Source organism: Macaca thibetana, chromosome 3 (assembly GCF_024542745.1).
Source record: "Macaca thibetana thibetana isolate TM-01 chromosome 3, ASM2454274v1, whole genome shotgun sequence".
Lineage (NCBI taxonomy): Eukaryota > Metazoa > Chordata > Mammalia > Primates > Cercopithecidae > Macaca > Macaca thibetana.
Genome location: NC_065580.1, coordinates 56,848,937 through 56,865,700, shown reverse-complemented (window position 1 = coordinate 56,865,700; position 16,764 = coordinate 56,848,937). Strand labels below are relative to the sequence as shown.

The 16,764-nt window shown below is 38.8% G+C and overlaps 1 protein-coding gene across 3 annotated transcripts in view; it reads right to left on the bottom strand.

The window, feature by feature from the left end:
- Positions 1–1,329: 1,329 nt before the first annotated feature.
- Positions 1,330–16,764, bottom strand: part of PTPN12 (protein tyrosine phosphatase non-receptor type 12) — a 104,724-nt gene continuing 89,289 nt past the window's right edge. For 2 of the 3 annotated variants that reach the window (XM_050782748.1, XM_050782750.1), the window contains exons 13-18: positions 15,387–16,357; positions 10,301–10,378; positions 7,015–7,082; positions 5,810–5,840; positions 2,669–2,776; positions 1,330–2,176 (exon numbers count right to left, since the gene is read on the bottom strand). In XM_050782748.1, the coding sequence (XP_050638705.1) occupies positions 2,115–2,176; positions 2,669–2,776; positions 5,810–5,840; positions 7,015–7,082; positions 10,301–10,378; positions 15,387–16,357 (1,318 nt within the window). In that variant the 3' untranslated portion in view covers positions 1,330–2,114. The remainder of the gene's footprint in view (positions 2,177–2,668; positions 2,777–5,809; positions 5,841–7,014; positions 7,083–10,300; positions 10,379–15,386; positions 16,358–16,764) is intronic. The other variant, XM_050782749.1, reaches the window with a different exon arrangement.

Sequence of the window (16,764 nt, the reverse complement as noted above, 5' to 3'; positions counted from 1 at the left end):
CTACTAAAAATACAAAAATAATTAGCTGGGCGTGGTGGTGGGCACCTGGAAGCCCGGCTACTAAGGAGGCTGAGGCAGGAGAATTGCTTGAACCCAGGAGGCAGAGGTTGTAGTGAGCCAAGATCACACCATCGTACTCCAGCGTAGGCAACAAGAGCAAAGTTCCGTCTCAAAAAAAAAAAAAATCTAAGGGATCAACATGAAGATGAGTTAGCTTTAAAACAAATTTAACAAGAAATTGTAGTATTACTTTCTCCTCCACAATAATCCCCCTTCTACTCATATAAGGTTTTCCATGTACTTTAGTTTCATAATTTCTTCATTCTTTCATATGCAGAGGGAAAATACAGACATCCAACAACTCCAATCTACAGTTGTCAAAATTCAGACTTAGTACTGAGGAATGGAATCTGTGCTCCAGTCATGGGATAAGAAACCAGTTTTCGTTCCCAACATCCCCTTGGTTTGGTTTTCTTTTTTTTTTTTTTTTTTTTTGAGATGTAGTCTTGCTCTGTTGCCCAGACCAGAGTGCCGTGGTGCAATCTTGGCTCACTGCAACCTCTATCTCCTAGGTTCAAGCAATTCTCCTGCCTCAGCCTCTTTAGTAGCTGGGATTCCAGATATGTGCCACCACACCCAGCTAATTTTTTTGTAATTTTAGTAGAGAAGGGGTTTCACCATGTTGGCCAAGCTGGTCTTGAACTCCTGACCTCAAGTGATCTGCCCTCCTTGGCCTCCCAAAGAGCTGGAATAACAGGCGTGAGCCACCCCATCTGGCCCCCTCTGTTGGGCTTTCTACTAGGACTTTGGTAGGCTAGTAATGATAAGGATGAGGAATGCCTAGGGGCAATAAGTATTTAGAATTGGCACAGCCATGTTTTTGGCAGAAGGTACTCGCTATTCCCTAATTAAGAGATTAGGCCTGGCATGGTGACTCATGCCTGTAATCCCAGCACTTTGGGAGGCCAAGGTGGGCGGATCACCTGAGTTCAGGAGTTTGAGACCAGCCTGGCCAACACAGTGAAACCATCTCTACTGAAAATATAAAAATTAGCTGGGCGTGGTGGCGGGTGCCTGTAATCCCAGCTACTTGGGAGGCTGAGGCAGGAGAATCACTTGAACCTGGGAAGTGGAGGTTGCAGTGAGCCGAGATGGCACCACTGTACTCCAGCCTGGGTGACAGAGTGATACTGTCTAAAAAAAGAAAAAAAAAAGAGATTAAACTCCATTCACATTCATTTCCTACCAAGACTGAGCCAGCAAGAAGGCTGATAGTTAAGTCCAATTTCCTAGGAATGAAAAATGAAAAGCCAAGGCAACAAGTAGGCGCTGTAAAATTGTTTTTTTAATGGCAGGTCAAATATCCTGAAACATACATGTATTTTGATAGTCTTCTAATCCCAGTTGAGTTCAAATATTAAAGAAACACACACAAGCTAAGAGAATTCAATATTGTTCCAAGGCACTTACTGAATCTCTGACTAGATGAAAACAAGAACAATTAGGATGAACAATTAGACCGTATATAATATAAAAATAACTTTGCTTACAATTTACAAAATGTATTATTATTACAATCTTTGATCTCTGATAACCTGCAAAGCTGGCTGCATGAATCCAGCAAGTTTAAAATTCAGAAACTATTTTCTAAAACTCCAGGGCAAATAATTTACAAATAAAGTACACAAAGATTTAGACCATGCAGAAATTTCTTACATCTTCTGTTAATAATATTTCGATTGCAACTTTATCAAATTATATACCTACTTGCCCTGTACATATACAAAATAATGCATACATGATAAAACAGAAAAAGAGTAGTCCTTAAACTCAATATATCATAAAAGTATTACTATATTAACATGTCTACAAGCAGCGTGTAACAGGGTTAAGAGACATTAAGGCAATAATACTTGAAGTTTCAAAATAAACCATATGTAATACTTTTTCCTAAGTATAGTATAAGGCAGGTAGATGGTCCCAGCAAAAAATATTAAGGTAACAATCTACACTGCTGTTAGTCCCACATATTAAAGATGGAATACTATAAATCTGGCTTTCAGTGGCACCTGAATTTTCCAGTATAACTTAAAAGTGTCTTTTAGCTCCCTGAATCATGTCCATTCTGAAGGTGGATCTCTTGGTCCTTTGGGTTTTCCACATCGATTACCAAAACCTACAGTGAAAATACCACAATAACTAGTCAGTGTTCAGAAATACTTTTAAACTACTAAAAACCATGTCCACAGACATTCTGATTTTCTGGAACAAATAAATTTCCACAAGGGAATTTAGAATTTAAGCCAAACAAAACTCTGTAAATGCAAAACGATTGTAAATTTATCTGGGGTAACTGAAAATGATTGCTTCTTTTAAAAATCTTATGCTGAAAATAAACCAATTTTATCACAATGTAAGAAAAACATCCAAGATAATTTAGTCTGTCCAACACAAAAGATTTTTTTAATATACTGCAGTTTTCTATTTTAGTTTTTAATCTCAATGTGAAATAGAATTAAGTGCTTCATTTATTTCATGACTAGTCCAAGCAACTTTGGAAAATCATATACTTTATTCTTGGCAAGTGTCACTTCACAATGGCAAATGAGCTTTTCTCATTCTTGCCAGTGTTAACTACTTACTAAAAATTATTTATTAAAGAAATTACCAATATCTGTGGCTTCTGTTGGACTTTCTGATGTTTGTTCTCTCTTGTCACTGAAAGTAGGTGGACATTCTGTACACATCTCGTAGTGAATACCTCCCGCTGGATGATCTAAATAGCAACACAAAACCTTTGTTAATCACCATGCTTTGTAGCATCATATATATACAACTCTTTAATTTTTTAAATGTTGGCAAGCATGAAAAGAGAAAATTTTCTCTCCTGGGCACCATAATTTTATAGGTCAAGATCAATATAAATACAAACGTAGTGAGCACAGAAAATCATGTCAGGTATTATTGTGGTCACACAGAAATCTGCAGTGAGTACTTCTGCAACGTGAGGATTCTCATTATTTTTATTTCCTAAATCTAGGTCTTGACATATTACATTCCCTTAAGGTAGCTATACTATATGCCTATGTTCTAAGGGAATAATTGCAACTGAAATGCCTTTGTATAGAAATCAACAAGGTCAGTCCAGGAGCGGTGGCTCACACCTGTAATCCCAGCACTTTGGGAGGTTGAGGCGGGTGGATCACGAGGTCAGGAGATTGAGACCATCCTGACTAACACGGTGAAACCCCATCCCTACTAAAAAAATACAAAAAAGTTAGCTGGGCATGGTGGCGAGCGATTGTAGTCCCAGCTATTCGGGAGGCCGAGGCAGGAGAATGGCGTGAACCCAGGAGGCAGAGCTTGCAGTGACCCAAGATCGTGCCATTGCATTCCAGCCGAGGCGACAGAGCGAGACTCCATCTCAAAAAAAAAAAAAAAAAAAAAAGAAATCAACAAGGTCAAGGTTAATTAATGAAATATTTCCACCTGAAATAACAACGCAACTTTTTTTTTAGACAGAGTTTCCCTCTTGTTGCCCAGGTTGGAGTGCAATGGCGCAATCTCAGCTCACTGCAACCTCCGCCTCCTGGGTTCAAGGGATTCTCCTGCCTCAATCTCCCTAGTAACTGGGATTACAGGCGGCAGCCATGATGCCCAGCTACTTTTTTATTTTAAGTTGAGATGGGGTTTAACCATGTTGCTCAAGGCTGGTTTCAAACTCCTGACCTCAGGTCATCGCCCGCCTTGGCCTCCCAAAGTGCTGGGATTATAGGTGTGAGCCACGACGCCAGATCTAACTACTTTTAAAGTTTTATGTTGTTTAGATTGTAGTTCACTCTTTAATTACCAATGTTCAACATTAGTAACAAAAGAAATTAACTACTATAATTCATTCATTCTTTCACAGTCTTGAACATACCCCATACCTCCATGAGGAACCTTTCTGGAAACTTGGAATACAAGTAAAATAACAGACAATCCCCATCCTCAAGATGCTTACAGTCTGGAAGGGAGCCCACAGACTTTTTTTTTTTTTTTTTTTTGAGATGGAGTCTTGCTCTTGTCACCCAGGCTAGAGTGCAATGGCACAATCTCGGCTCAGTGCAACCTCCACCTCCCGGTTCAAGTGATTTTCCTGCCTCAGCCTCCCAAGCAGCTGGGATTACAGGTGCTCGCCACATTTTTGTATTTTTAGTAGAGTTGCGGTTTTGTCATGTTGGCTAGGCTGGTCTTGAACTCCTGATCTTGTGACTGCCTGCCTCGGCCTCCCAAAGTGTTGGGATTACAGGCATGAGTCACCACACCAGGCCCCACAAACTTCTTAAAGAAAATAAAGCTAGAGAACAATAAAATAGAAAATAAGTAGTTTAGGTCTTGCAAATCACTTAAGATCACTGCCACAAACTCTTCTTTGGTTTTGTTAGCTTCATTGTTCTTCTTTTTGAACAACTTTAAAAACATAAAAGCCATTGGTTTAGCTCAAGGGCATAACAAACATTAGGGCTATAGGCCGTGCAATGCCAAACCCTGGTCTAGTAGGAGACACAGAGAGATATATTAATTATTATAGCAGTGTGATAAGCTTTTAAATAAAATTATGCATAATGTGCAATAGAGACAAAGAGGAGAGGCATTTATATGAGACTAGTGGTGGTGAGATATTCAGAGCCATATTCTAGGAGGAAATGATGATCCTAGACTAAACAGCCTCCATTTTCTCTGTGAAGTAAAGGTCATGTAAGAGTTAGATGGATTCCAGTCCAGGCTGGCCTGGCTCTATAGCTTCCGCTATTTTCTTTTTGAGGTGGAGTTTCACTCTGCCACTCAGGCTGGAGTGCAGGGGTACAATCTTGGCTCACTGTAGCCTCCACCTCCCAGGTTCAAGCGATTCTCCTGCCTCAGCCTCCGGAGCAGATGGGATTACAGGCGCACACCACCATGCCCGGCTAATTTTTGTATTTTTAGTAGAAATAGGGTTTCACTCATGTTGGCCGGGCTGGTCTTGAACTCCTAATCTCAAGTGATCCACTTGCCCTGGCCTCCCCAAAGTGCCAGGATTACAGGTGTGAGCCACTGTGTCCAGCCCTGCTATTTTCTTTATAAAAAGGTATAGAAAGTAATATCATTTATAAGATGGAACAGACCCATTAGGCCAAGATCCAGAATATAATCTTGAGAGAAGAGCTGAAGCGAAATGGAGGGTAGGGGCAAAGGCAAGAGGTGAACTGAAGACATTATACAGGCTAGGATGTTTGATGAGTTACTTACATGGTCACTGACTTTAATAATAACTTGATCTATTTTAGTACGATATGACAGTAATAGGAATATGGTAGAAAAAAATTCAAACTGGGCATTGTAACACTGGTTTGAGCTATATAATTTTATTGGTCTTCGCAAATAAACGAAAAAGTACTAAAAGAAAGATTTCTAAAACAATAGGTTTCTACAAAGCCAATTCCATCATGTAGGTAAATTTGGGGCATTTATGTAAGTTGGGATCTAACTTCCAGGTGTTTTTAAAAACAGAAAATAAAAAACAGAAAAATATTTTTAAAAATCTCTTTCCCATGAGCCTGTAGCTATTGATAGTAAATGCTCCCATGATTTTCCAGATCAATACTACTATCTGGTGGTAATAATTAATTTGGAAGAATTATAGTACAATATTAAGCTTCTAGAAGAGCTGTCCTAGACATTTTCACATACAGAAATAACTAAATAGCATGAACTATGAAGCACGATATTTTGTAGAAATTAATCTATAAAATTATAGTAAAAAGGAAAAAAAAATCTAACGACTTACCACATTTCTCATTTTCAGAGGTTATCAAGCCCTAGGAGGAAGACATTTAATATCTATTACAATACATTCATTTTATATACAAATAATAGAAAGCTCGGTCTGTTATGGATATATATCCCAAGAAATCAAGGCCTATCATTTTCAGCATCAGAGGAAAAGCAAACAATTGTGCTTTTAATTAGGCTTAAAATTTTTAAATGTTACACTGTTTCTACTTGGAGTAAATGTTTCTGGATGAGCGCTGAAAAGCACGGGCTACTGCATGAAGGAACATACAGCTAAGTTTTGCCAGCCACTATTACTGATTATATCATTATTGTATTTTATGTGTCAATTAAAATACATCATGTTTTAGAATCAAATATAAGATGTAGCTCAATTCCAGAGATATTAAATATGGGAGAAAATATTAAAAAGTATTAATGTTAATAAAAAATGCTGTCTCCTATGGACAAATTTGTTGTTGTTGAGACAGGGTTTCACTCTGTTACTCAGGCTGCAGTGCAGTGGTGCGATCATGGCTCACTGCAGCCTTGACCTCTGGGGCCCAAGCAATCCTCCCATCTCAGCCTCCCAAAATGCTGGGACCACAGACATGTGCCACCACCTCTGGCTAATTTTTAAAATTTTTGTAGAGATAAGGTCTCCCCATGTTGCCCAGGATGGTCTTGAACTCCTGGGCTCAAGTGATCCTTCTGCTTGGCCTCCCAAGGTGCTGTGATTACAGGCGTGAGCCATCATGGCACGCCCTCAAGATATTTAATTGCCAAAACATTTCTTGAATGTCAAAGAAATGCCAGGTAGCCAGAAAAAAACAAAAGAAGTGACTATGTGCCTAGTGTTATAATGGGAAGCATCTAGAAATGTAAGAAAGAATTAGGACCCTGAAAATAGTAACTCCTATTTCATTCATACCGTCAAAATTATTTGAAACATGACATAATTTACATATTTCAAAAACAGCTTGAGAAAATAATACTTTAAAGTGATAGTTGTACGTAGATCAGGTTACTCTTTTAAAAAATTTCAGATCCTACCTTTTATATGTGCTTTTCATCTGAAATCTTAGCATAAGAAATGCTGATTAAAAATTACAAACTATATTTAACGATCTTAAGATGACAGCTATTTCAACAAGTGCGAGATTAGTTAACAAAAGAGTAAAAATGTTAAGCTATAACCGTTCCAATTCCAAAAGGACTCACTTCAGACTTTTTTTGTTCAGATCGTTCCTGACTTTGAAGTTCACTCCATTCCGATCTTATAGGTGTATCTGAGAAAAATGAAATCTTATCGTTATTAACACCTTGAATTTTTGATATTTCTTTGCATTAAAATAAAAAACAGATCCTAAAGATTTTAGAAACTATCACTTCCACAAAAATTCTGTAGTTTCTGGGTAAGCATATTTCTGAAGTTTCTAAAAAAAAAAATTGTAGTTTCTATTAATTTGAGAACATTCTTTTATGTTTCCTTCCTTCAAAACCTAAGTAAATGAATTCAGTCATCAGTTTATTATAGTCTGTAGATAATGTGACAGACAAGTGAAGTATATTGCTTAATCTAGAGATAATGTGACAGACTTAAACAAGTGAAGTATACTGCTTCATTGTTTTCAACATTCTTTTTAGTTGTTGTTGTTGAGACAGGGTCTCACTCTGTTGACCAGGTGCGATCTTGGCTCAGTGCAGCCTCAACCTCCCAGGCTCAGGCAATCTTCCCATCTCAGCCTCTTGAGTAGCTGGGACTATAGGTGCATACCACCTCACCTGGCTAATTTTTGATTTTATACAGACAGGGTTTTGCCATGTTGCCCAGGCTGGTCTCAAACTCCTAGGGCAACATGGAACAGAGATCCACCTGCCTTGGCTTCCCAGAGTGCTGGGATCACAGGCATAAGCCACTGCCCAGTTCTTCAACATTTATCTTAAAATCAGTCAAAATTCACTTTGGGAGGCTGAGGCAGGCAGATCACTTGAGGTCAGGAGTTCGAGACCAGCCTGGCCAACATGGTGAGACCCTATCTCTACTAAAAAATACAAAAAAACATTAGTTGGGAGTGATGGTACATGCCTCTAATCGCAGCTACTCAGGAGTCTGAGGCAGGAGAACAGCCTGAGCCCAGATCGTGCCACTGCACTCCAGCCTCAGTGACAGAGTGGAACTCCATCTCAAAATAAAACAAAACGAGGCCAGGCGTGGTGGTTCACGCTTGTAATCCCAGCACTTTGGGAGGCCGAAACAGGCGGATCACGAGGTCAGGAGATTGAGGCCATCCTGGCTAACACAGTGAAACTTTGTCTCTACTAAAAAAAATACAAAAAAATTAGCTGGGTGTGGTGGCGGGCGCCTGTAGTCCCAGCTACTCAGGAGGCTGAGGCAGGAGAATGGCGCAAACCTGGGAGGCGGAGCTTGCAGTGAGCCGAGACTGCGCCACTGCACTCCAGCCTGGGCAACAGAGACTCCGTCTAAAAAAATAAAAATAAATAAATAAATAAAATAAAATGAAACAAAACAAAAATCAGTCAAAATTAATATATTGGTAAAATGTACTTAGACTAGTGAGCACCTCCACTGAGCATGAGACACTGTTAAATATAATCAAGCTGTTTCTGCACTTTTTTTTAGAGGATTAATAGGGAGAAGTACATTATCAATGTTTTAAAGTATGATCACTTTCTCCCAGTTCTGATACTCCAGTGGTCTTTCTTTTTTCCTTCCCCAGACGGGGTCTCACTCTGTTACCCAACTAGAGTACAGTGGCACGATCATGGCTTACTGCAGCCTCCAATTCCAGGGATCAAGCAATCCTTCTTCTTCAGTCTCCTGAGTAGCAAGGACTACAGGCACATGTCACCACGCCTGGCTACTCTTTTATTTATTTTATTTTATTTTTTGAGACGGAGTCTTTTGTTCTTGTTGCCCAGGCTGGAATGCAATGGCATGGTCTCAGCTCACTGCAACCTCTGCCTCCTGGGTTCAAGCAATTCTCCTGCCTCAGCCTCCCAAGCAGCTGGGATTACAGGCGCCCACCACAACTGGATAGTTTTTTCATTTTTAGTAGAGAGGAGGTATCACTATGTTGCCCAGGCTGGTCTCAAACTCTTAGGCTCAAGCAATCCTCACGCCTTGAACTCCCAAAGTGCTGCGATTACAGGTGTGAGCCAATGTGCCCAGTCTACTCCAGGGGTCTTATGTGTATTTCAGTTAACATCAATCCAGTGACGCCCACCCAACAGAAATGTTTACTGACCTAAACCTAAGGAAAGCAATTAATGTCTTCATAAATAAGTGCTACTTTTTTTTTTGAGACGGAGTCTTGCTGTCGCCCAGGCTGGGTGCAATGCCATGATCTTGGCTCACTGCAACCTCCGCCTCCCGGGTTCAAGCGATTCTCCTGCCTCAGCCTCCCGAGTAGCTGGAACTACAGGCGTGTGCCACCATGCACAGCTAATTTTATGTATTTTTAGTAGAGACAGAGTTTCACTGTGTTAGCCAGGATGGTCTTGATTTCCTGACCTCGTGATCTGCCCACCTTGGTCTCCCAAAGTGGCAGGATAACAGGCATGAGCCAATAAGTGTTACTTTTACTGAATGAAAATACACCAGACTGCAAATACACTTATAATTGCCTTTTTTTTTTTTTTTTTTTTTTGATACGGAGTTTCGCTTTTGTTGCCCAGGCTGGAGTGCAATGGCACGATCTCGGCTCACTGCAATATCTGCCTCCCAGGTTCAAGTGATTCTCCTGCCTCAGCCTCCCAAGTACCTGGGATTACAGGCATGCGCCACCACGCCTGGCTAATTTTGTATTTTTAGTAGAGACAGGGCTTCTCCATGTTAGTCAGGCTCGTCTCAAACTCCTGATCTCAGGTGATCCGTGCATCTCAGCCTCCCAAAGTGCTGAGATTACAGGTATGTGTCACTGCATCTGGCTTTATAATTGTATTTATTTATTTATTTAATTTTTGAGACGGAGTCTTGCTCTTCGCCCAGGCTGGAATGCAATGGCGCAATCTTGGCTCACTGCAATCTCTGTCTACTGGGTTCAAGTCATTCTCTCCTGCCTCAGTCTCTCAAGTAGCTGAGATTACAGGCGTCGGCCACCATGCCCAGCTAATTTTTATAGTTTTAGTAGAGACGGGTTTCACCATGTTGGCCAGGCTGGTCTCGAACTTCTGACCTCAGGTGATCCACCCACCTAGGCCTTCCAAAGTGCTAGGATTACAGGCTTGAGCCACCACGCCCGGCCTATAATTTCAGTTAAGTGAATTCTGATATCTAACATAAATGCAGTAATTTCTATCAATCTTAACAAGTAAAAAAATCATTTAAAAGCATTTCTCAAAGAATTAAAAGCATGTCAATATCAATTTACTTGTTTTTGAATTTAATTATGCAGCACAATAGCTCATAGATTAAAATCAGGCATGTTTTTCAGAGTTTATTATTAGAATATAAAATAAATGTAAAAGCAAAAGAGACACTCACTATGTTCACTTGCTAACACAAAAGATTCAGGAGTTCTTTCAGGTAGGGGAGGAGGTGAATCTTCACTAACATCAACATCTAAATTAAACACATAAAAATTTAGGCAAATTATTAAAAATTAACATGTCAGCTAAACAAAATCAGAGAGCTTTCTTGACATTCTAAAATTTCCTGTCACAAGTATCTAGATCAGTTTTTAAAAATGCAAAACAAAAATACGCAAGAAACCATTTCCACTCAACTCATTATCAGGAAGAATTATGATGCTTATTGAGCAAAGATACTGCATACAGAAAATGACTCTCTCCCATGACTTTCCTGCCACTCTACAGACATCATTCAGTTCTCCAAGCCTGAAGGGAATCTTCAGTCAGCTGGCAAGTGACTTCTCTACTGATCTTACTGATGATGCTTTGTGTACAAAAAGGAAAGCTTTGGTCATTTGTGTTATGAAACGCCTAAGCCAGTGTTTACCAAACAGGATTCAATTGCTTAACACCTTTCATGATTTTTGCCATATTATGTAACATGTGTCCTATTCACTTTTAAAGTTGGACTCATTTTAAACTTAACTGTGTACCTCAGTCATGTTTTAAACAGCAATAGCTGAAATAACATCAGAAATACTAGTTATTTTTCCAAAACAGGTAAAGATATGGCTATTAAAGTTTTTAAAAAATCTTCATTTATTTATTGCTGAAGATTTTGTGTACAGTGGCACATTGAGAATGCTGACTGAAGCTATATACAGGTTTTTCACTAGTAGAAACAAAATTAGCTCTTGGGAAAAATAGTGCATTAAGTAAGCCTCATTGGTTAGCTTTACTATGGCTTAAGGTAAATGAGTGCATTTGATCTTTGAGTTTTCACTGGAAGCACAGAAAGAAAACATGAGGATACAATTCTGTGTGTGAACTCTCAGGTTGGGGAGGGTGGGATAAAGAAAAAGAAACGTGATGGTCCTATTATTATTTTGTCTTGAGCCTTGCCCATTGTTCTTAAATGAACACACAGTTTTGCCATGATACTCTACTTTTTACCACACCTGATAGGCTATGCATAGGTCTTTTCAATTTTCAACACACATGAGGTGAGTATGATTGCTTTTGCCCCTCCTGCATTTATTTAGCTGGAGACACAAGAAAATACAGCCTCTGGGTCCTGCTGAAAGAAGAGTTCCAGTCCAATACTTGATACACCTACAAAGAGTACCAGAACTCTCCCTTGCCACTAAAGAACTATCTACCTTATCCAGTAGTGGTAGTTTGAGTCATCACCATATGTCTCCTCGCCCTCTTGTTACTAACAGCACACAGTGAAGAGATGGCTGTCGGAAGGAAGGGACACATAATCTTGGCATTCTGGTACCATTTCATAAATTAAATGAACAAAACAAAAGGGCAGTTCAGCCCTTTTTTTTAATCAGTTATCTTTCAGAAACTCTGTTTTTCTCTCATGACAGTTCTCACCCTTAAAAACTTTTATTTTCTAAGTGTGGCCCTTGCTTTGTAAATGCATGTTTCTCCCTGGAACTCTGGATTGCTTTTCCTGTTAAAAACTTTTGTTTTAGAGGTTATCTAACCAGATATTGCATATTTTACATAGGCTTTTGCCAATCATATACTGTATGGGGTCTTCTGTAATTGAATCTGAGAAATCTTTCAGGAGGCCTAAGTCAAGACTGAAATTGGAATTGATAGCCAGGAATTTTTGTCAGGCAGTAACTTATGCAAAAGCTTTTTAGGTATCAATACAAAATTATTCCATTACAGTCATGTACTACATAATGACGTTTTCATCAACAAGATGGCGTAAACAACAGTGGTCCTGTAAGATTATGATACCACATTTTTACTGTACCTTTTCTATGTTTAGATACACAAATACTTACCATTGTGTTACAATTGTTCAGTACAGTAATATGTTATACAGGTTTATAGCCTAGGAGCAAGAGGCTACACTGTATGGCCCAGATGTATAGTATACCATACCATCTAGGTTTGTGTAAATACATTCTATGACATTCACACAATGGCAAAATTGCCTAATGACATATTTTTCTTAGAACATATCCCTGCCATTAAGAAATGTATGACTGTAATTCACTAACAAGTTCTAGGACCAAAAACCCCCCCCAAAACTCTAATTCTGGTGCCAATGGTTCTATAAGATAATGATCTACAAAGGAAATAATAATCTATAAGGTAAATAAACAATCTATAAAGTAAATAATCTATATGGTAAAAATTTGGCAACACATTAAAAGTAAGACTACTTGTAGTTACGCTGCAACAAAGAACATTTACACACAGGAAAATCTTCAGTTAATATCAAACCAGTAACAGTTAACGTTGAGAAAAAAGAAACCAGAAATCACATTTATAGTGATTTTTGCTTTGAAATACAAAACCAAACAAACAGAAATGAGCTGGCACATAGTAGGCTGCTTTTAGCTGTATCTTACTCTTTTTTTTTTTTTTTTGAGACAGGGTCTCCCTCTGTTGCCCAGGCAGAGTACAGTGATACAATTATGGCTCACTGCAGCCTTGAGCTCCTAGGCTCAAGTGATATTCCTACCTCAGCCTCCAGAATAGCTGGGACCACAAGTGTGCACCACCATGCCCAGCTAGTTTTTTATCTTTTGTAGAGATTGGGTGTCACTATGTCACCCACACTGGTTATGAACTCCTAGGCTCAAATGAATTTCCCGCCTCAGCCTCCCAAAGTGCTGGGATTTACAGGCATGAGCCATCAATAGACTTGTCATGTAGTAGTAACTTTTAATGAGCATATCATATCATGTATCTTTTGGCCCTCACCAAATTCTATTTCCAGTAATTTTTTTTTTTTTTAAAAACACAACAACAACAAAAAAACTTCCTAAGTACAATATACCACATGCTTGATATACTAAAAAAGCCCAAAATGAAAATTTCTTATGTACATATTTTCTTACATAGTTATAGCTGAGCAGTTATATTTCAAATTCTGAAGTTGAGGAACAAAAGACATTAGCAATTTAAAATTATGGTAAACTGGTAAAGTAATATCTATTATGCTAATTATGATCTTCTAAAGATCCTTCAAATAAAACAAAGACGAATCAAGAAAAGAGAATTCTGTAATTTAAGCAACTAGTTTAAGACTGTTACCTGGCTGGGCACGGTGGCTCATGCCTGTAATCCCAGCAATTTGGGAGGCTAAGGCGGGTGGATTTTATGAGGTCAAGAGATGGAGACCATGCTGGCTAACATGGTGAAACCCCGTCTCTACTAAAAATACAAAAAATTAGCCAGGCGTGGTGGCGCATGCCTGTAATCCCAGCTACTCGGGAGGCTGGGGCAGGAGAATCGCTTGAACTCGGGAGACAGAGGTTGCAGTGAGCCAAGCTCGTGCCATTGCACTTCAGCCTGGGCAATAAGAGCAAAACTCTGTCTCAAAAAGACTGTCATCTATTCTACCAAATACACTCTCAAGTTAAAAAATACAGTATATGTGAGTTAGAGAAAACAAAAGCACTACAGTATGGGTGGCATATAATGGGTCAGAAATAGAAAATAATCTTTCAAGGCCATGGGTGTTAGCTCACGTCTGTAATCCCAGCACTTTGGGAGGCCTAGGTGGGCAGATCACTTGAGGCCAGGAGTTTGAGATCAGCCTGGCAAACATAACGAAACCCCGTTTCTACTAAAAACACAAAAATTAGCCAAGTGTGGTGGTGCACACCTGTAATCCCAGTTACTGAGGAGGCTGAGGTGGTAGATTGCTTGAGCCCAGGAGGCGGAGGTTTTATGCAGTGAGCCAAGATCATGGCACTGCACTCCAGCCTGGGTGACAGTGAGACTCTGTCTCAAACAAAATAAAAACAACAAGGCAGGGTGCCAGTAACTCACACCTGTAATTCCAGCACTTTGGGAGGCCAATGTGGGCGGATCATGAGGCCAAGATATCAAGACCATCCTGACCAATATTTTGAAATCCTGACTCTACAAAAAAATACAAAAATTTGCTGGGCATGGTGGCAGGCACGTGTAATCTCAGCTGCTTGGGAGGCTGAGGCAGGAGAATTGCTTGAACCCGGGAAGCGGAGGTTGCAGTGAGCTGAGATCACACCACTGCACTCCAGCCTAAGCAACAGTGCAAGACTGTCTCAAAAAAAATATATATATATATGTATATACATATATATATTTCAAGGTCACAGTACTTATTTTGCCTGCACATTTATAAATAGCAGTCTGTATGTGTCACTACCAAAGTTCACTGATAGGTAAGTGACCACTGATAATCAATATATCAATAAATAGCTTTAAAATTTATATGTTTACTCTCCACTTTAGGGTCTGTTTAAGATGGCAGCCATCATTACTTTTAGCAGATCAAAGAGGAGTTTCAAGAAGCAATAATACACTTTGGGAATTGAGTGCATGCATTATCTTGAAATGCTAAGAGTGCTAAAAAAATAGTAATTCTTTAAATAATAGCTTTGATGACTAGGTATGCACATAGCCCACTCACTACTGAATGAATTAAACTGCCCATATTCTACTGAGCAGTTTGCAGTATTGTTCCTGGGTTAAACTCAGGGTTGGAAACAGCCCTATTTGGAAGCATTTGTGAAGATAGTAAAAACAAACAAAAAAAGGTAATCTGTAGTTAAAGGAACAGTAAAAAGATGACTAGATATTTAGGAGAAACATGGGTGACATTATATGGCCAACCAAGACATTCTACAGTATTTTTGCCACTGTTATTTTAAGTGATTCTTCCCTAAATTATTTCTAATTATTCAGTCAGATAAATTTTTTACCAATACAAAAACAGTAAGATCTATAATAAAGAAAAAGAAAATAAATTATCCAGTTATAACTACTAAAATATTTTAGAAACACCCAGTAATATAATGTGATCAAATTGTTAACAATAAATTAAAAGCTTATATTAAAAAATTAGTATCTAAGACAGATTTTGCTATAGGTTCTATGGTATAATATGGAATAAAACATAATAAATCAATAAAGCTAAAGTGCTTAAAACAGTGACTGGCACATAGTAGACATTTAAGTATTTGACACTATATTATTACCTTTTTCAGCACCTGAATGTATTGTTCCTGCTATATTATGTCTAGCAATGGACATTGGCAATACTTTCCTAGTAGAAATGCTTTCAGTACTAGTGGCAGCAGAAACTGTGGCACTTGCTGTTGAAATATTGGTTTTATTCTGGGTCACAGCACCATCAGAGTTTCTTTCATCTGAGTCCGAGTCATCAGAGTGAAGTGGATTAGTAAAACTGAGGGGTGTTCTGAAGAGTGGTGAAGTGTTATCATGATCCACAACATCAGGGGTTTCAACTTGTGTTGAAGGACTTGGTGTTAAACTCACAGTTTTCATAGTTTGACAGTGGATATCTGAGGAATTGCCTTCAGATAAATCAGGTATGGGTATGGCATTTTCAGGTCCATGAAATGACCATGTTACATGTCCTTTCTCATCAAGAGGCAAGCAGTCTGGCCTTGGAGGTGTGTCTGAATTCTGGGATTCTTCTGGTGGAGTAACTGAAACTTTGTTTGATTGTGTTACACTGCAGTCCACACAAGAATTCTGAGAAGTATCACTGACATTTAGATCTGAACTTAATTCCTGTGGCTTAGAGATTTTATCAGTTGTACAAGGTGAAGCAGATTTAATTTTAATTGCATGTCCCCTATTTAAAAGTGTGTTCCCATCAAAACTTTTTGGTCCCTCTTGGAGAGGGACCTTCTTAATTTCGAAACTTAAATTTCGTTCCAATTTTTTATCTATCTGTTCAATTGTTGATTCATTTTTCCCTGGAAGTTCTGTTGGTTTACTATAGTTTCTGTTGAGGTCTGCTGAATGTTGTTCTGATGAAACCATATGTAACACTGGCTTTGGGTGGTATCTATCATTGTCCTGCCACACAGTAGTGACTGTTGGAAAAGCTGAAGGGGGCGAAGGTGTCAAGATGGGTGGCACTGGATGAGGTTCCGGTGGCTGCAGTATTTCTTCTTTAGCATCCCCTTCAACAAGGCAACTGAAAAACAAATATTTAAAAAGGGCATTTTAAGACTGTTAAACAAGTTGATACAGGAGAATTATGTAGCTAAGACTAGTATATTAAGAGCCATTAGAATCTGGTTGTGAAAACTGTAATTTTTCAGACTAAGAAAATTTAATGTTCATCAAGGTAATACATATACTGCTTAAAAAGACTTTTAATGAAAAACATAGTCTCTGCCCTGTAGCCCTCCTGTTAGCCAGAGGCATCCACTTTCAACCTTTTTTTTTTTTTTACAGCTGCTTCTAAAATTTACCTCTGTATTTCAGACTATTTCAAAAGTTATTTCTTGATCTCTATTTCACATATTTTCTACTGACTTCCTACTGTGGAAGTGTCCTTCTCTATCTTTCCAATACTGTTATATTGTAATTTTTCGTTAC